The following is a 21,412-nucleotide window of genomic DNA, read 5'->3' on the forward strand; positions in this document are numbered from 1 at the left end:
TCGTCAGTTCAATATAATATATCTATTTCAAGATAAACCATTTACAAAAATGATAAGTTTTACATGTTTAAGGAAAAAACAAATAAAAATTTCTTTGAGAAATTGCATACATATCTAAGCTTTCAGAGACTCCCAACATCAAGGTGAAAGGTATCGCAGCAGGAAAACTGAATCTTAGGGGCAGCAGAGTGGAACACTTAAAAGAATATTACCTCAAATTAAACATAAAAACCAATGAAGCTGATCAGCACCAAGGTAGAACAGTCGGGTGCAGGAAGGAACAGTACACTACCTGAACAGTAACATGAAACATTGAGTCCTGTCAAAGCCTGAAGGACAATCGCTGTCGCAACTAGGGAGACTACCAAGGTGGATGGAGTAGATGCACAAAAAATCGTGCAATACAAAACTTACTTTACCTTGCAAGTAACAAAATATGACTCCTGAAGATAGGTCATCACCATGGCAACCAACTCTACAAAACAACATTGATTCACCATCACACTGAGGGCTTACTATACTCTCAGCATGCGGCAGCATAATATCTTTGAATCCTTTCCAACGGGAGTCAAGGAAGGTTTACGTCTAAAATGATACACACTTGTAGTGAGTCAGAGGGCACGACATTTCAATCCTGGCACGATCTTCTTCTTCTGGTATATTAAGTAACCTCAAGTGAATCGTGATAAAGTGAGATGAAGATACATATTCTGATGTTGCAAAATGGGTTCGTAAAGCATTAATGACCTACGGGGCATAAAGACCTCCATATGAACCAGCTCACTAAAACTACTGATACAACTCATCTTCTCAACTTCGAATCTGGTGAAAGGTACAAATTTTGGATTCTGTTACAGACATTACACAACCAGGGTTGAAATGACCTGATGGCAACAAGGATAAATAAAAGTTGGTGCCCCTAAAACCGAAGTGACAACAATGAGGACAAATTGAGCTTGGTGCCCCTAAAACTTATCTGACAGCAATGAGGACAAATGAACTCGGTGCCTATAAAACTTACTTGACAGCAATGAAGACAAATTTAGCTTGGTGCCCCTAAAACTTAGGTGACAGCAATGAGGACAAATTCAGCTTGGTGCCCTTAAAACCTCAGTGACAGCAATGAAGACAAATTGAGCTTGGTGCCCAAATTGAGCTTGGTGCCCCTAAAACTTACCTGACAGCAATGAAGACAAATTGAGCTTGGTGCCCCTAAAAATTTCCTTAATGCCCTTTAAATATCATCTGTTACCGATGGCAACAACTGCCAAGCCTCTTGAAACAAGTTGCTACAGGTGCTCTCATAATCATTCAATCCGGGCTAAAAATTGTCCCAAATGCCAATAACATATATCCCCAAAAAACCGCTATTAAGCAGCTGTGGTAAACACAAAGATATAGATGGAAGGTTTTACAAATGGTCTCGGGAATCCTTCCTCTCTGCCACTCTCTGTCATTTCTGGATGTGGTTTCATTCACTCTGGAAAATAACTGCTTGGATGCCATTTTAAGATTTTACAAAATTGTCAATGTGCCCTTGGCCTTTTGAAAGCTGAAAAACTGCCATGGTGCCATTCCATTTCAATGAAAATCTAGGTCAATTTCCAATTTGCCATAAAATATCTACTTTGCCCCTCCCATTCATTAATTTGAGCTCTGGGATTAACCCCCTGCCAGCCTAAATGATCATTTTCATGACTGATAGGTAGAGCCTGCTATTATCACTGCAGGGTGTATTCTTCCCCACAATTTTGGTTCGCTTGAAATGAAATAAGCAAATAATTACTATAGTCCAGTGATGCAAAACATTGATCTATTTCTTGTGGGGGAACTTAAATGTTACACTTGAATTATCCACTATTCAAGGCTACAATGAATACCAACAAGTTTATGGGAGTGATTACTGAATCATTAAACAATGTTAACTCAGATGACAAAAATGCAATAACCACATCATTCCTAGATGGAAGCCGTAACATCAGCCCACACATTTAGAGGTCTGCTAACCCTAAAACATAAAAAGTCTGACTAGGGCACAACAGCCTATGTGGTGGTAACACCAATCCACATCAAACAGATCTGGATATGATCAATGTCGTAACTATTAAAGACAAGATCTAATTAATGTCGTAACTACTAAAGACAAGATCTGATCAATATCATAACTATTAAGGACAAGATATGATCAATATCGTAACTATTAATGATAAGATCTGATCAATATCGTAACTACTAAAGACAAGATCTGATCAATGTGGTAACTATTTAAGACAAGACAGATCACTATCAGCAGATTCTCCTTGTTTTACATTTGTAGAGGACCCCTTCAACCCAGCACCCCAAAAGTTGATTTTTGTAAAATTTGAAGGAACAAAAAAAATTGTTGGCTAGAGCACAATTCAGATCAGTAACCACAGGATTACAAATCCTTTGCTCTACCAAGTGAGTGAGCTATCAAGCTCTAGTTTGGTAGATAAAAACATTTCTTTGCTATTTGGGGGGTGGAAGAGAGAGAGGGGGGGCACAGTATGTTACATACTAAACCAGGGACAGCATGTCAGTTTCAAGATACAACCCAGAAAGCAGCAGGGAAATGGTTCCAAGTGAAATGTGAAATGTTTAGATCACTAGTTTGAATCCTGTTTAGGCTAAGCATTATAAGGTCACTTAAAAATTTGATTTTTATTTCCCCAGTCAATTTTCCATTTACTTATTATCAACATTTGGACTGCAAATTATGCCATATGCATCAACCTAACATATCCTGGACAAAGCTGATATGCCACAGGTTTGGGAACCATGGCAATAAAACCCCCTTTGTAACATTTGGAAAACATTTTTGAAAAATGGTAATTTGCATAAGATATTTCCATTCAGATTTGATAATCAATCATTTCTGTGACTGACAGGAGTCTCAAGAGTATACATTAATCATACCTCTCGCAGAGGTGGAGCATTAATCTATCTGTTCTTGAAACTCTGGTGCTGACAAGGATACATTCTTCATACATTCATCATACCACTCGCAGAGGCAGAGTATTAATTCATCTCTTCTTGAGACTCTGGTTCTGACAAGGATACATTCTTCATAGCAGCTTCAAGGCCACTCATTACAACTTGTTGCTGTGACTCCGAGATTCCTTGCAGCAGAGTTGATGTGTTCTCGATTGCGCTCTCGAGTTTTCTCAATGCTACAGAAATGAGAGAGAAAGGGCAAAATGTTGATGGGAACGTTACCTAGGGTTATTGTTTTCACTGATTTTGTTACACAATAATGGATACGCTTAAGTGGTAAACCAACTGTCGGTTGTAATCGTTATAGATCACCGATGAACATGAAACTGATATGGATATTTAAAAGTCAGGTATGTGCACTTCTTATGGCATTGGGCAACAAAGGTTTAACGAGGAAAACGATACTGCATAATCTCGATATTAATTAATCTCAGTTAACTTGGATCAGTAATATTTACTGGCAAATATTTGTTGTGCTCACTGTGCAACAAAGGTTTAACTAGGAAAACAATACTGCATAATCTCTTTACCAATTAATATAAGTTAACTTGGATCAGTAATATTTACTGGCAACTACTTGTTGTGATCATAATGGATCACTGAGAACATGAAAACTGATACAGATTTTAGTCAGATGTGCACTTCCAACAACAAATCTAGCTGAAATGCCAATGCTAGCTGAAATGCCAATTTGTTTGATCAAGGCATAAAAACATCCCGTTTTTCAAAATGTTATTTATTTGATCTCGAAGGATATGACATCCAAAGAATCTTTTACAACGAACCAAGATAGATTCAAATCCTCCCTTAAATATACACAATGCCATCTGAAGAGGTCACTGCCATGTAATACTAAATATAGGACATAACGCTCTGACTCACCCTGAGCTGCATCGAATAACCTATCTTCATCATTTCCGCTCGTCTTAGTCTTCTGGTCTCTGAGAGATGATGCGTATGACTTAATATTTGTTATGAGTAGTTCCTCTTTCTCCATCTGGATGGTATCTTGCAGTATCATGCATACATCCTCCTTGTTTAGTATCCCAGACAGATGAACGATGGCCTGACAAAGCTGCAAAATCAATAACACCGTTAACTGTTATTTATATATCCGACACAAAACTACAGAGTTTATAATGATTAATCCAATTAATAAATATGAATTTAACCTCTGGATTTCAATCTATCATGAAAGAAGACAATATTTGTTAATGTTCTTAAGAAACAGATAAACAGATAAAAGGTTGGGGGTGTGGGGGGGGGGGGGTAATGACAGGATCTGTTCTAAAAGCAGTGGCAAGCACCCTTAGCCTGTTATCACAGGTTTATTACGATACCACACCATCACTCATTACATGACATATTTCTGTTTACCTGTTGCCTAAGTGTATCTCTATATGATAGCTCAGAGACCACTTCCACACTGTTTAGCATGTTGTCAAAGGTTTTCTATATAGTACCACACCATCACTCATTACATGACATATTTCTGTTTACCTGTTGCCTAAGTGTTTCTCTATATGATTGCTCAGAGACCACTTCCACACTGTTTAGTATGTCATCAAAGGTTTTCTATATGGTACCACACATTTCAATTTACCTGTTGCCTAAGTGTGTCTCTGTACTTGAGTTCAGAGATCTCTTCTACATCATTTATTAATTCTATGGCTTGTAGGAGACTTGTCCATAGGTGTCTGACTTGAGATCCGTAAGCAGCTCGATTCTCTATCAGTGACAAGGCCAGGGCAGCGTTTATTCTGACCTAAAATGATGACCAAGAATACATATAAATACAGAGATTTATTGAAATGAACAAATACTAGGAATATTTTCAACTTCATGAGTTCAATTGTATGGGTACATTGAAAACAGTTAACAAGAGCTAAGGTAATGGTAACAACTAAAAGAGCTTGATAGGCCCAACTATATTAAGTCTTTCAATTTTTGCAAAAAAGTTCTGAGTACAAACATAACAGTATAACATGTTTGTTTTGTCACAATTGTCAACTGACTAGGGTGCTGCTGCTGCTAAGATATGCATCAGATATGTAACATTTACATATGCATGTTGCAGCTAAGATATGAATGAATAGTTAGATATGTAATATTGCATATGTATACTGCAAATATTGTAACATTACATATCATGTAAGGCATAAATGCTGAAACTAAGATATGCATAAAACATATTAAGCATTGCATATTCATGATACAGCCTAAGTATGCATCAGATGTATGAAGTGAAACGTAACACATGCATGTTGCAGCTAAGATATGCATGGAAAGAAAGATAAGTGACATTGCATTTGCATTCTGCCGATATGTAACATTACATATCATGTTAGGCATAAACGCTACAACTAAGATGAATAAAACATATGTAGCATTGTATATGCATGATACAGCTTCAGTATGCATCAGATGTACGCTACTGTAAAGCAGCTGGGGAATGCTGTAAAATAACAACCAACCTTGAAGTTTTTACAGCTGACAAGCAGCTTTGTAAAAGAAGTGAATATGTCCTCCTGCCAAGCTCCCCCATCTGCTGGTAAATTTGGGTTTCGGAAAAAATTGCCCAGAGCATAACAGGAGTTCCATCTGACCTGTGGAGGAAATCAAACAAACAAGTACATGCTAATGTGGATCTTTCTAAAGATATTACTGGTTCTTTTATTTAAAACATAAAACTTGTTTGATATTATATAGCAAATATTAAAAATTTCTAGAACAACAAAGCATTTTTCACTTTAAAAGTTCATCTTTTCTTCTTACATATTTTTGGTTCGAAGCAAAAAGCAAAAGGAAACGTGGGTCATATGCTCGCATCCCTAAATTTAAAATTTTAAATATATCCATCCAATCACAATACAAATGACTTGATGAAGGTTTGAAGGGAATTTGGCTTGTCCAAACATGAAGTCACCGAAGCTGCTAAACAACAGAAAATTTTATGTAAGAGAGGAAATAGTCAGACTTTGTGAACATTTCTGATTTACTTTAGCATGTGATTAATTCTGAAGCATGAAAAAGTGTCTAGGTGACAAAATTTTCAGAACTGAATGGAAGGATTTTGTTCCTTCTTAATTTAATCGATTGATGAAAGTATCTAGCAGATTGTCTTTGTTAGATCAGCTGCAATCTTATTTTTAGTAATACTTTTCTAGTGACTATCATATGCCATGATTCCTAAGTTTTATTAATTACTACCTGTACTTCAGTTTCATATGCCATATGAGAAAAAAAATTGAAATTGAACTAGTTAATATATTTGGCAAAAGTGCCCATGATATACCACAAACAGCTCCTATCATATCCAAGATACTTTTTAGCATATTAATCTAGCATGTTCATATTATATTAAATAAAATATTACATATATCATATTAAATATTATATTACAAATAATATATTACAAATAAAACTCAATTTACCTTCATAGCTCCTGTGTTAATATTTCTGAGTAAAACTTGGACAGCTTTGTTGATTAATGACTGAAAAACACTCTTTTCTAGTAAAAGAAAGACAATGGAAAATGTGACATATTTAAAAAATAACAATCCTTCAAGACAAGAAATTTTGTATAAATACATAAAGAGGTAATACAGATTACAGATGAGGTGAATTGAAGAGTTATTTGTCAAGAAATGTACTGTTAAACTTACTCAAAGTGTGAGCCTCTAAGATCCTTCCTAGGAGACCGAGAGCCCTGACCGAGTTGGACTTCACTTTGTCGTGGTCGGCTGCTCCATTTACAGCAGCCTCCAACAGACGTTGGAGTAACAATTCTGAAAATGCCTGCAGGAAGTTACAGTCACCATTTTGTCTACAGACAACAAAAAAACAAAAAACAAGCAGTGTGTACAATGATATTATTTTCTTACTTTGATATTTAGCATTCATACTTAATATAAACCTGCAATACATACCAGGGAAAATTAACATTTGTGTTGCCTACAGTTTCAATGATTATCATTCAACACATCATTTTCATATATATAGGTAGACATAATTATATGTGTTATTAAAAGGCACTTATTGTTGTAAGTTTTTCATCTTTTTGTGGTACATCCTACATGTCTAGGCTGTACAAAAGTAGGACCTCCACACGCCCCCCCCCCCCTTCAAGAAACTAAAAATGCCACTTAATTTCAAGATGGAATGTAATGGTCCTTTCCTTGCAATTTCCCAACATAAAGTCATTGCATAATATGGGATGTACGCCTTCCAGAGACAGATTCTTCATAAAGAAGTTGTTGAGTAGTTACTACACTAATTACACAGAAACTCTATTGGGTAATCAGTATATACCAGTGTAGGAAAGACCTGATTCATCAAAACTCTAACTGCTCTACCAGAAACCATGACTCTTCAAGTTGCTTAATGTGTTGATTATAATAAATTCATTGATGCTATTTTTGTTCTTGAATTTCTCTGATACTAATTTACCACAATAAATGGGTCATTAGTATGATGAGTCAAGTTGATTTTGGACTTAACTATATTGAGAAAAAGCAGCCTTGACAGTGATTCACAAAGCATAGCTGAATTCTTTTCAGGTCTACGAGTGGTCGTCCACATTCAATGGGCGAGTAGATTTAGTACCTTATTTTCTCACGAGTAGCTGACCTGACATTGTTAAAATTTGACGAAAGTGGGAGATCATTTTTAATCAAGAAATGTGATCTCCATGACAACCAACTGAGCAGACTGTATTATTCTGTTTTCATACTGACTCACATATTAGAATGAAGGGCATCACACAGGTTTCCCAGTGACCAGGCTGCCCTCATTCTTACGTTAATAGAAGAATGCTGCATACATCCAAGAATGGCGTTTGCCGTGTCTGCAACAAAAGTGACATCCTGAAAAAGAGAAAAGGAAACAGGATTAATTGTAAACTATGACTTTGTGAAGAACACAAAGTGACCTCTAGGACATTCAAAATGTTCATGTTTTAAGTGATGTCAGTATTAAAGTAGCAAATTAAGTCACATCTGATAATATTTTTTAATCTACGACTTAATTGGAGCACTACAGTAAATTACAGGAATCATGTCCATGTAGTAAAACATTTCCAGCTTAATATCTCCGTCACTTCACTCTTCAAATTTCAAAGTGTCTTCATTCACTTGAAAACTACAGTGGCTTTATAGGGACATAGGGGAGAAAAAAAGGTTCCCCAAATCTCAAAATTTTGACTTTTTATCTAAAAATTTTGACTTATCATCTCAAAAATTGACTTTTTATCTCAAAATTTTTACTTTTAATCTCAAAATTTTGATTTCCTAAGTCCTTATGAAGCCACCATAGAAAACAGTCCACTCAAATGCGTAAAATAACAAAAAGTATCAAATTGAACTATTCACGAGTCTGTAAGGAAAACAATTATTTGAACCGAATGAAACATTAAAAGTATATCAATTTTGATTATTAAAGCTGTCCTCACCTCTCTAAGGCATGGATATTGCACTATTATGCCGAGGGCCCTGATGGAGGCCATTTTGAGTCTATAGTCCTCTTCGTTGACCAATCCAAGAAGAACGGTCATAATGAGAATACGATGGTGAACCTGGCGTGAAAGAAGTCGTACATACACACACGTCACAAAAAGTTACATAAAGATAAATATAAATGTTGTCAATTACTTGTTTATGATTCATTTGACATGTTATAGATAATAAGTAGTAGGACAGATGGATTCCATAGTTTTCAATTAAGACATAAATTAATTCAATGCATCAAATGGACCAGATGTAGCATTAATCTAAATTTACCCGGATATGTCCTCTTTTCTATCTTACACTACTGTCCAGTTAGATTTACAATCATTTTGACATATGTCCGTTTTTTTAGGTCATCCCACAAAGTTTGTTATAATGCAGTAGACAAACTTCCTTCCTATGTATAATATAATAGAATAATATTTGATTTTTTATATAGCGCTTTATACCAGCGATAGGTCTCAAAGTGCTTTACAGACGTTATATTACCCCTGGTCAATGATAACCTTGTCCCAGAGACAATCCCTCCAGGAGGCAGCAGTTATATACTGCGCCCAATGACAAGATACCTCACAGGTACCCATTTAACCCCTGGGTGGAGAGAGGCAAGTGAGATAAAGCATCTTGCCCAACGACACAACGTAATGAACTAGGCAGGAATGGAACCAGCAATCCTTGGATAACGAGTACGACGCCTTAGCTAATTGGCCACCACGTTTATCCATGCAGCTACTCCAATCTGAGCTCCCAAAGAGCAGTACTATAAATTTTACATAGAATTTTACTTTACGCAGACTTCTTTTCATACAATACAAGTGTAATTGCCTCACTGGTAGGATTTCCATGGTATGGGGTCCAATCGTACCGAGGCAGTCACAAGCCGAGGCCTGGAGAACCAAGTGAGATGTATCCTGTAATACTGATGGCAGAGCACCGCTAAGTACACCATTCCACACTTCAACCACCTAGAAATAAAGAAATATAAATCAAAATGGGAGAGCTGATACACATTGTCATCGTTGCCGATGTGTTTTCCTAAGCGTGGTTGCAAGGGAAATTTTGGTTGGGTTGAGGTGGGGCTAAGGTGGCTGCTGCCCTCTCCCATTGGTGTTTTAGGGGTGTGGCCTTTTATATACCCGCCTCTCTACTCTGTATTTGTATGTACTGTGTGAGTTGCATGCTTCATTCCTCTCCTGGTTCGGAGTAAGTGTCGCTTGTGCTCTGGTTGCAGAAAACGTACGTATAAAAAGAAGCTGTTAAACCCCAGAAAGGCGATGTATGCCCCTGAACGCCCCTGTATGTCACTGCTTGTTGTCCCGCTAGTTTTTTGCCCGGTAACAAGTTTTTCACCGTGGTTCTGTCACTCCACGTGTGCGAATTAAAGGGTAAATACCTCTGAATACGTGTTTAGCTTCATTGAGCTGATACATATTAGCAAAGTGTTACAAAGAGATACGAGTTGTTCTATGATAAACCTGAATTTTCACTCCACCATTATCCATGATTTATCAGATTAACCAGACTTGCTTGACAGGTCATAATGTTTTACTGAAGAAACCTCGGTACATCACTTACAGAAGATCGGGATTCTGTCTTGTCTGTGATTTGCTGGATTACATGTTTTTTTTTAATTTCTATGGTTGAACTTGAAAAATGGGGTCAGTTTGATTTCTAAAACTTCACGCATTATGACTTTTCCCTTTGAAACAAATTGCCTATGTGGGATTGCAAAACATGAACCATAGGCCTGACATATATAAATACATCATAGAAAAGTTCAAACTATTTATTATTGTGGTGGACATTTCCTGGGGTCATTATTATATAGTAGATAGAATTGATTGCCGACAAAATTTAGAAGAACATGACACCAAAGAGAACAGTGAAAGTCTAGCGATATCACCATAACACCATTAATACAAGACAACGAATAACAACAGATTATGTTATGACAGTTTCTGAATGGTTTACATCATTCAATGTTTGTGACTACCGTTTTAATCCCATTCTGACTTGCTCTCACATATTCAGACGAATTTCTTTTAAATCTTTTCAGGAGTTTTTGTACTGAAATTGCAAATTTATGACACACATTATCACAGCATAACTACACTTTTTTGGTTGTTGTTGTTGTATGTTTTGCTTATCACAATGTATAGCTCACATGTTCAACCGCAGAAGAAATATGGTAAGCAATATGAACCATTCGGTAGATAATACATTATTTCATATTGATTAATGAATCATTATTAATCTTAACAACATTTCCATCTTCACACAAAAGTTAATTACTCCATCTTCTACAAAAATAACATGGCTAGTTTTTAGTGGATGCTTCTTCATCCACAACAGATGTTTCCTTTGTTCAGGAATCATGGGATATTTCGGCTATTGGCTAAATAAGCTGTAAAATACAGAGGTGTTAATTGGAACCCTTATGGATGATGTGATGGATTTGATGCAAGTTTGATCCTATTTTGGGTATCGACAAGTCTAAAAGTTAGAGGATTGTACACACCTGATGGACATCCAACTTAGATCCCGACACACTCTCTTCTGTCAACTTCTGCAGCATTGACTTGCCAAGCTCCTCTAAAACCTTGTATAAACAGGGAAAAAAAATAGTCGTAAACAATTTGATTCCCTTTAATACTTTGGGCCTACTTTGTCATATTTCTTGTACACTCCTTTCATTCTAGATACAAAAAGGTTAAAGCAGCATTTTGCGTCCTTTTCTATGATTTTTCTCAACCTCACTGATTCCACTTTGCCATAACGACATACATAACTAGCTAATCTATTTATATTTTACTTCAAATGGTGGCATAAAAGTCGAAAAAATTGCAACTTTCAACTTTGTTGTTCTCCAAGATATTTTCCGTTGGGAACCCAATAAACCTCGCCCATAATATGAATATTTAAACACTACGAACGTCATTGACAGATACGTAATTTAACACCACGCTTGATTTGTGTACAGTCTATATGGCAGTTGTACCAGGGAGTTGCATAACAACTCCCTGGTACAACCAACGCGAAGTCTTGAATCTATTTTTAGCAACGGCTCATAACTAAACCTGCATCTCTGATTGGTTGAATTCAAACTAGTGGGTTTGGCGGAATTGTATGCGATTAATTTTAACTGTGAAATTTGTCGAGGACACTCTTCTCATTTATCGACATAAATCGTTAATTACTCGCTAATTAACGCTCTTGGCAGGGTGAAACTTGGATGGTATCTTAGATTGCTGTTTTATGATTGATACATGTAAAAAAATCGATGCACATGTTAAAAAAGTGGAAAAAAGCGACCCAACGCAAAATGCTGCTTTAACAGCTTTTAATGTATTTTTATTAAACTTTTTCTTTTCAATCCAATAATTTAACAAGAATTTCCTGTTAGACTATGTGGATTGCTATCGATACATACATCATACTGAAAATATTGTAACAAAAATTACTTCAGTGACTTATATAATGAATAACTAAGTCTGATGATATGATATTATTTCCTATGAGTCTACTACTGCATATAAACCAAAAAGTGTTACCAAGGCTCTAGACGTTCTGGAACTTGGCAATCATTTTATAATTAATATCTTTATTAAAAGTGTATCCTAACATCACATGTCAATACTTACAATACAGGTAAAGTGATGTGCTTTTCAAGTCATAATTAATAAGTCAAAGTGTACAGAATTTAAGAAGTTCTTATTTTTAACAAATTTTTTACAAGTGGCAGATCCAGGGTTTCTTGAAAAAGCATGGCAGGTTTCTTAGAAGAGGGGTGTTTCTTGGTAAAGGGGGCCTGGGAGACGAGTACCAATAGATACCAAAATTACTGCCAAAATAATGGTGCATAAGAAAACCTCAGAAAAGGGTAAGGAATACCTATGCAAGAAGCATGCCCAAATTTTCCCAATATCTTGTGCTTGCTTGGAGCAACATTATGTTTGCAATTAATTTATAGTGCCACAAACTTTCGGAAGAAGGGTTCTGAGCAACTTGTGTCCCCTCCTGAGATTTGACAATGCTTACTAATGACAGACACAAATGTTTGTTGTTGTTTTTTATATAACCGGTGCTGTGGTGGAGTGGATAAAGGTGGTGGCATATGAAGCAATGAGGCTTAGTTATTGGGAGGTTCTGGGTTCAATACCCGGCCAGGTCATAGTAAGGTGGGATTTTCATCCAAGAGCAATCTACGGTTTTCCCATCTGAAATGACTTTCTAAATTGAAAATATTCCAAATTTTAGTTAAAATTTTGAATTAAAAGCCACCCAAGATATAAATTGTAATCCATAAGCTGTTGCGGGTTTCTCGCCCATTTGTGGTCGCTTAAACATTGTAAATATAACTGCTAATTATTTATAATTATGATGATTGCAAAACTAAATTTTTTTTTAGCCGAGGTACTCAACCTAAACAATTCCATACCTTGAGTCCATGGAGCCTGACTTGGTCATCGTCCCCTCTCATCAAGCAGGTCTGAATCACAACGGTCAGTTGACCCAGAAAGGGATGGACCAGGTCAAAGTAATGCTTGATGATTTGGGTCAACACTTGGAGAGCTTCTAAACGAACCGGAAGGACCTCTATGGTGCTGCACAAAAACACACAGAAATCAATTAAATATAAGACGTAATCGTTTCTTACCTTGAAAAGTTAAAGGTAATATTGGCTGGAACAGGATTCAATCCTATGGTCTTTAAAACAAAGTTTGATGGTAATTTTACAGTGAGAGTTTATACCTATGATATAGTAGTAGATGTGGTAGCAACAAGGGTTGTAATAAAGAACAGTTTTTGCAGCAAACACAACAGCACCATTTGTAAAATCTAACAGTCAATGCTGGATTATCCAATATGCAAATGAGGTAACAGTTTAGGGGCCTCAAAGTGAACAGGGTCAAGGGGATCACAAGGGTCCCCAAGGGTCCAGGGCGCTTAAAATACTTCCACTCAAGAGATACTAGTTTTCCTTTTTCCAGCTGTACTTGCAAAAGAATGGGGAAAGTATATGGTGCATTAGGGCCCTCCTAGGTGTGTTCTTCAAAGACCTTTTAAAATCTCTAATACATATACCTCAGGAGGGTCTTCATTGTATATAGCATACATCATAGGCAAAATGCTCTACTACTATTTTTAGAAAAAAATTGTATTTTTTGAGGGTTGGATGGTGTGTGGGGTGGGGGGCGGTGTTGGAGGGGAGGGTCTCCTATGCTATTAGTCCGATGAATAACTTTGTATTTTTAATCATGAAAAGGTTGAAATGATGCATTATATGTCATAAATAAAAGTAAACTCTATAAGGAGCTTCTTCTATAAATGACATCATACTACAACAACAGTCATTTTCTTAGAACTCTTTTCTAAAAACATTTTTGTTTTGTATAAAAAATAAAGCACATATACAGTTAAAACAAATCTTTACACAGGGGTTTACCACTAATAGTGCAATAAATGATACTATTTACACCCCTCTGTAGGTTAACCTTACCTGAGAGGGTCTTTATGGTATATAGCATACATCGTAGGCTAATGATTTACTACTATTTAAAGATAACATTGTAGTTTTTCTTTTTTGAGGGATAGGGGGGTTGGATGGTGTGGGGGTGGAGGTTTAACACTAATAGTGCAATAAATAATACTTTTACACCCCTCTGCAGGTTACCCTTACCTGAGAGGGTCTTTAACTGGTTCCTCTCCCCCAGTGATGATGTCAGAGCACCACTGTAGCAGCCATGACATCCCTTCTCTGTCAGTCCTCTTCTTGTCCTTTACCGTATATTCTTCAGGGTCATCCCTCCATGATAACGGTCCTTCTGTAAAATTTACACAAAGAGACAAAAGTTCTCAACAAGTTACCTCTATGGCTACCAGAAAGAGTGGATGTAACCCCCCCCTACCCCCACCTGAGGTCATTGATGCTGACTCACATATTGGAAGGTGAGTCTGGGAGAATCCTCCAATGAAAGGGTTATCTTTCTAGACTTCAAATGGTACATTCTGTGACATCTCTTTTAGCTGGAAATTAGGTCTATTATTTGGTGTAATCGGAACATTGTAAGACTAACTACGTTTTACTTTATGTTGAGAATGAAAAATGGGTTTTAAACCCCTCCTTCCCTCCCACCCCAATTTGCACCTGTATCTTTACGATACCTCTTTTTCTATAAGTTTACTTGACTCCTACCAGAAACCTCTATCCCATCTTTTTTTATCAATATTCTGTTATTTATTCTTATCACAAATCACTTAACAGATGATAGTGCAAGATTTCTTCAGCAAATTATGGTTTTCATTGCACTAATTTAACCACCTACTTTAATATATGACATAATGCTACGTTAATACATCACATAATGCACTATACTTGTGTCATGTGATTCACGACTCACCTCTCCTATCCTGTCGTGTGAACAGAGTTTCTGAACCATCTCCCTTTGTGAATTTTGTATCTGTCAGAAGTTCAAAGACCTCAGGTAGAGGAGCTGAAGCTGACACGACGGCACCAAGACAGGTCAAACAGGCCGTACGGACACGGTTATCTGACATGTGCATAGATAATCATAGTTAATTGCCATTATAACTACAAAGAAGTTTATATTTGCATCATGTTTTAGTCACACTCTGCAAAAGGTTATCAGGCTGGTATCAAAGCAAGAAATTCATAATAGTGATAATAACTTACTAATAAACACACACTTTATAATGTTCAATCAAGTTAGGCAATAATTCCATTGTTATTTATCTGACAGATCATAAGATGATAACAATAAAGCAATGATAGTGTAATTAATATATCAAGGGAAATCTACTCCACTTTCAAGGAGAAACCAAAAGCTGTTATCGAAAGTGCATTCTTTGTCACATATATTAAGACACAGGTTCTTGTACTGCTGGCATTGTTTACTCATGTCCAGGTACTACTGGGGGGGGGGATAGGTTTAGGAATGGGGTGTGAGAAGGAGAGGGGGAGCAATGAAGTTTGCACTACTATCTATATCACAAGCTAATGATCATGTTAATTTCAACATTGCAGGTAAAACTTGATTAAATTAAATTCTAAAACAGTAGTTGAAAGATGTTGCTCAACATTTACATCTGGTCGATGAAACTTTACAGAAAATCAGAAACAGTACTGAAAAAAAAATAATAAAAAAATCAAGTTAATGTCGATCGCTTTCAATGTTATTTTTATCACCACATTTGTGTCGAAGATTAACTTCATAGTTAAATTGCATTTATGAAATTCGTCACTTAATCAGTACCAACTATCATTGATTTTGATAACTTTTAGGCACATTATTAATGTACTAACCTTTATGTTGATAAAATGGTTTCATCGAACGGACCACTTTGTTCAGGAGTCCCTTATTCAACTTGTGGTATGGAACGTTGCTGACCAGTATGGACATACACTGTAGAAAGAAAAAACATACAGATACAAAAGTTTTAAAATGTATAAGATTGGATAACCTTGACCTAACTAAGATTTTTCCTAGCATGTACTTTTTAGACTTAATAAATTGGGAAGGTCTGAGGGATTCACAATTCGATTATCTTAATTAATTTATGCTTATTAGCATTTCTTCCGTGTCAATAAATGTATCAAACTATTTTCGACTTATTATAATTATTATTTCACCGGTGCTTATATAGCGCAAAATCCCAGGGTTCAATGCGCTTAACAAAGCAAATACAAAATACAAAAATACAATTGAATACACTTAACCATAGGTTTGTTTGAAATAAAATGTCTTTAACGCCGATTTGAAAGTGCTGATAGAGGTAAGACTTCGTATTTTGGATGGTAACTTGTTCCACAATAACGGTGTGACATGGCTAAAAGCTTGCTCCTGACTTACCTTTATAATCTGTGTAATGTTGGACCCATATGTTTCTGCTGCTAACGAGAGTTGTAGGCATCGATGAATCTCTTTGATCATGGATACAAGAGTTTGTGAGAAGGCAGTGAAGGCAGTTTGATTATTGTCCCTATAGAATGAAAAAGAGAGGTAAATATATAGTCTTTTTTTTTATGATTTTAATCTTGACGGAGAATGGTGTTGGTATATAGTCAGCCCATGGTTGAATGAAAATGTATGATATGACTGCACATATAGACAGGCCCTAGGAGAGTGGGAGGAAGGGAGTTGAGGGGGACTACATTCCCAGAACCCTGGGTCAATAAGGGGACCTGGGAGAAATGTGGGATGAAGAAGCATGTATTCTCATTTTCATACTACATGTTAGGTAAAATGAAGACTTTAAGTAAAATGACCTGGTTTTCGATGCCTATGAAAATCTGATCAATTTTTAAGGACCTTTTCTGGTTGTCACTTGGAAAACCAGGTCTAACATTTTGGTTGTCCGAATAGCAAATTTAGTGGTCCAAAAAAATGCAGCAAAATAACAAAAGATGACCAATATGTACACTGTAGGAGAGACGTTTACATTTTGGTGAATACTAGAACACCAGGTTTGGGCCAGTAAAACACTCCCATTGGGTGAATCATAGTCCAACCAATATTTTTGTTTTATTTCGGTGTCTCCGAAGTGATGGAGGGTGGTACCAATATATTATTTTACCTATCTGGGGTTATTTAGTTACAATGCAATCCGAAATTTAATGTTAACAACGCCTGTAAATTAGGTGGCTTCGGATGACCAGATCATCGTCAAAATTTTGCCTTGCAAGTGGATGTACATGGAGATATCATTAGATAAACATGAGATATGATACATGAGATAAATATGAGAATATGAACATGAGAATATGAGATAAACCTGAGAACAATCAGCAACAGAGAGGATGAGTATGCACATACTGTGCATGAAATTACATGCATAAAATATAATATAACAGTCATATCATGTAACAATCAGTTAAATACAAAACAAGTACTAATTATTAGCTTGGATAAAGCCTACTCAAGTATCAACCTCAATAGGCTAATTTCATAACTGACTAAATCTGCATACAAAGTTCCACTCATTTGTAAAATGTTGTTACAAGCTAACTACACATGCCAGAATACTATGTGGATTTAATGCTCATTTCAAATGATTGAGTCTTCCTGGTTCCTATGCCCATAATTTAATCCTGTTTTGATATGCTTTGTTTGCATACCCTTACTTATTCAAACTCGAGTTTACACTACAAATATCTAAAACAAATACTCCTCTTTTTCTACACATGAGAGAGAAGTTTATCGTTACTGGTACCTTTCTTCCGCTGCAAAGAGAAACTGTTTACTGCCTTCCAGTAGAGCAGACAGCACCATAACAGACCCTGCTCGGCACTGAAAGGAGGAACAAAGGCTCCTTGGTATTAATCCTATCAGGAACACACATTTCAATTTCAATTTCTTTATTCCAGTATAAATTACAAAATTTATAAATAGGACACATAATAATGATACACAAAAGACGTAAAATGTACAATCATGAAAGCATGAACAAATAAGAAATAAGATGGAGGTTTAGAAGGGTTTTTTTTGGCAGAATGAAAGATTTAAAAGGATTACAAAGATTATAACAGAGACTCTTAGAACCCATTTTGAATATAAATGGCTGTAGATTAATGAGTTCTTAAAAAGTATAATTCTAAAAGTTGGCAAGATAGTAGGATTTCGTAGATTGTACATGTTTGTTCTATTGCACAGAGAGATCAACTCAGAGTGAAGTGGGTGATCTTTAGAACTATGTATATTCTTAGCTAGTCTTATGAAGTCATTTCTAGCAGTAGTGTTTACTTTACAAACCAAGCTTTCATAGTAGAGATAAAATATATTTGAGCAGTATTTCAAGAAACTTCTGATTCTTTTCTTGTCCTTTTCAAGTAGAAGGTGATACCAGACAGGACTGCATACACAATGACTGGCAGAAACATGGGTTGCACATTTCATGGAATATTCTATTATTGCCCAAATGGGTGGGAAAAACACATCACACGTTTACTCTCAGTCAAACCCCAATGAAAAGGTGGTTCTAAGAACACATGATGGTTAACATAATTCCCCTTCAGGACGAATGATTTTTAAAAAATAAAAAAATATAAAATAGTTCTCAAATTAATTGCAGATGGGAACAATATTTATGTTGAACTATAACACAGTTGTACAGTGGCCTCTTGTTAGATCATAATTCAAGAACAATTTTTTTTTCATTCACATTTTGTCTCAATTTCTAAAGCACATATGATGTGTACAATGTTACAAAATGATTTTCATGTGAAGCCAGTCGCTTGTTTTAAAAGTCGCTGAATGTGCAAGGATTAGAAAGAAGACCCCAGTATCCACTTATTAATTTTAAATTAAATTAAATTAACTTTTAATAACACAACAATCAAATCTGATGAAATGAAAACTGTCCTTGCCGAATTGTTTTGTTACAATTAAATCTATTGTTCTAACCTTTGCATTGTTTTCCTTCAGAATGCTGGTAAAGAGTGTCTGAGGAGGAGGACCGCCGGCTACTGCGAGAGGTGCATCAGGAACAAAGAACGACCAGTAACCAAACAAAACTTTCTTTTCGGTATTCTGAGGAATAAACATAAAGCATCCAAAATTTGAGAGCAGATAAAAGCTTGTCTAAGTATTTAGTCTTTCAAGATCTTTTAAATGATTTTATGTCTATTAATATATAATAATATTCTTTTAAAGCTGTATAACTGATGACATTCCACAAGCAAAGTGTAATTAGTAATGCTACTTTTTTTTTTTACAAATTCTAAACACCCAGCAAACTGTTGTTATTTACACTTAATATTAAGTTTTAACCACATGGACAACATACATCACCATTCATACTTAACAAGTTGGGAATGCACTGTGGATTGAAACATGCCTTTCGAGACCAATTTTAAAGTCTTAGCTCTTCCTATTGAGTTTTATCTTGCCTTTGAGAAGCTAACCTTATGGTCTGTGTACTATTGAGATAGTCTAGCAACTTGATTTACCAATCTCCAATGATTTGGGACCATTTCTCAAAACATAATGCTGATGCAGTTAATTAATTTAACCTGAACCCGAGAGGCAATGGTTTGTAAGGTTATATGGTATATTAGCATTAATATTAAAGGCACTGAAGACTTGCCCCAAACCGTGTGCGGCCATCTGAAAAAGTTAACTTTCCATTGCTTGCAAGTGAAGTTTTTTCTCTTGTCGCTACAAAATGCAGACAGTAATGAAACCTGATACCTTGTTATTTTTAGCTGGACCTGAGATGTCCATCGCTGTATCGTTTGTACACTGTGCTGTGGGTATTGACCGCAGCTGTATGTACTGATTGTACACTAGTGTCTAATTACCGATGGTAGCAAGCTGTGTGTATATTTTCTGGGATCGTTGGTGGTGTCTAACACTTCTGTTACACCTCATTCGAAACTAGGTCAGATTACCGGCATTAGACGTTTCTTTTTGCGCGAGTCTTCACACCCTTTAAGCCCAGCAGTTCCCTTAATGATTTTTTAGTGATACAAAGATGTAACATCTCAGAAGGAAGCTTAGAATTTATAAAAGGTATGACAGAAATGAGATCGCTTTGTTATGATTCATGTAAGTGAAGACAACAATGAAAAACTTTAAATACACTATGTTTAGTTAACAGTTTCGAAGATCACCCTGCAGACACCTACCTTGAATAATGTATGCAGGCAACCCAGCGATGCGTGCCTCACTTTACCCGAGAGGGACCGTAATTTGGACATAACACCGCCCTCTGTATCTGAATATTCAGATTCTGAGCTGCTGATTTTTCCCGGCACGGGCCAGGATCTCTCAAATACGTCTACATCATCGGATACAACATTACTGGATTCTCCACCTGTTGCCATAGAAACATCTCCAGTCTCTGCCTCCTTTGTCTGTTTCCCTCTGAAACAAACATAAACAATTTACTTTGATAATGAGCTTTTTTTCCCATCAACTTTTTGGGTTATGTCATCTTTAACCACTCTCTGAGACAGCAAATTGTTACTTTGATGAAGAACTGTACAGATGGGAATATCACCTATAGGTCTGGTTGTAAGCTAACCTTAACATTGAAAAAAGTAAGTTCTCATGGGATAATTAGTTTGTAAACATACCTCTTAAGTTCATCAACAAACTTGTTGACACTGTTTGGATTGAAATTGAATAAAATGAGTAGTACATTGAAATATCAAAACTTATTGACCGGAACTATAATATTTGGCTTATACTAGAGAGAAATTGAAATTAAAGCTCATATTCAATTGACGGTATCTAATAGCAAACCTCTTTGGTTTTCTTTTGGACTTCTTGCCAGTGCTGGGGGTACTTGTAACATCTTTGATGTCCTTCCTGGAAGGTGAGTTGGCTGCGGGACTCTTCTCTTGCATAAAGAAAGAGGATGGCAGAAGAGACGGTTGCACGGGAGGACTGATCCCGATACCAGGTAATCCAAGCAGCATGAATGACTGTCAAAAAATCAGACAGAAAACCATCACCAGGAAATCATCAATCTGTGTCTTTGCGAAATATCTAAAATCAATCATTAATTGGGTTTTGTTTTCTTCTGTTTTGTTTCGACTGGTCGCTAGCTTTGTTAAACAAAAGTTTCTTCGGCTCTACAAGTGTGCATAATATGTCACAAATACTTTTGTTTCAATTATTCTGTCACCTAAAGTTAGATCAGAAAAGAAATGTTCAACTCATTTGATTAGATTAGTTAACTATTTAGCAGTCCGGCCTCTCATCTGATCGCAGCAGAATGTAGCATATATAAGAGACAGAGCATTTGCCTCACAATATCTACCTTTCTGCACGGTACCAATTAAGACAGGGTTTCCCTAACTTTATCCCCCCATGAACCCCTGTGGATGTCAGAGTTTTCCACGAACCCCCAACTTTTCGAGACACATTCTG

General features: G+C 36.2%; 1 protein-coding gene across 1 annotated transcript in view; it reads right to left on the reverse strand.

The window, feature by feature from the left end:
* LOC139980913 (HEAT repeat-containing protein 6-like) overlaps window positions 1–21,412 on the reverse strand; it is a 27,407-nt gene continuing 5,995 nt past the window's right edge. The window contains exons 8-26 of the mRNA XM_071992957.1: window positions 20,783–20,964; window positions 20,164–20,401; window positions 18,941–19,066; window positions 17,751–17,827; window positions 16,391–16,520; window positions 15,844–15,943; window positions 14,921–15,070; window positions 14,200–14,344; window positions 12,958–13,123; window positions 11,038–11,118; window positions 9,350–9,484; window positions 8,465–8,587; window positions 7,756–7,880; window positions 6,681–6,841; window positions 6,450–6,526; window positions 5,490–5,621; window positions 4,619–4,780; window positions 3,898–4,090; window positions 1–3,191 (exon numbers count right to left, since the gene is read on the reverse strand). Of these exons, the coding sequence (XP_071849058.1) occupies window positions 3,040–3,191; window positions 3,898–4,090; window positions 4,619–4,780; window positions 5,490–5,621; window positions 6,450–6,526; window positions 6,681–6,841; window positions 7,756–7,880; window positions 8,465–8,587; window positions 9,350–9,484; window positions 11,038–11,118; window positions 12,958–13,123; window positions 14,200–14,344; window positions 14,921–15,070; window positions 15,844–15,943; window positions 16,391–16,520; window positions 17,751–17,827; window positions 18,941–19,066; window positions 20,164–20,401; window positions 20,783–20,964 (2,655 nt within the window). The 3' untranslated portion in view covers window positions 1–3,039. The remainder of the gene's footprint in view (window positions 3,192–3,897; window positions 4,091–4,618; window positions 4,781–5,489; window positions 5,622–6,449; window positions 6,527–6,680; window positions 6,842–7,755; window positions 7,881–8,464; window positions 8,588–9,349; window positions 9,485–11,037; window positions 11,119–12,957; window positions 13,124–14,199; window positions 14,345–14,920; window positions 15,071–15,843; window positions 15,944–16,390; window positions 16,521–17,750; window positions 17,828–18,940; window positions 19,067–20,163; window positions 20,402–20,782; window positions 20,965–21,412) is intronic.

The sequence above is a fragment of the Apostichopus japonicus genome, chromosome 15 (genome assembly GCF_037975245.1).
Source record: "Apostichopus japonicus isolate 1M-3 chromosome 15, ASM3797524v1, whole genome shotgun sequence".
Classification (NCBI taxonomy): Eukaryota; Metazoa; Echinodermata; class Holothuroidea; order Aspidochirotida; family Stichopodidae; genus Apostichopus; species Apostichopus japonicus.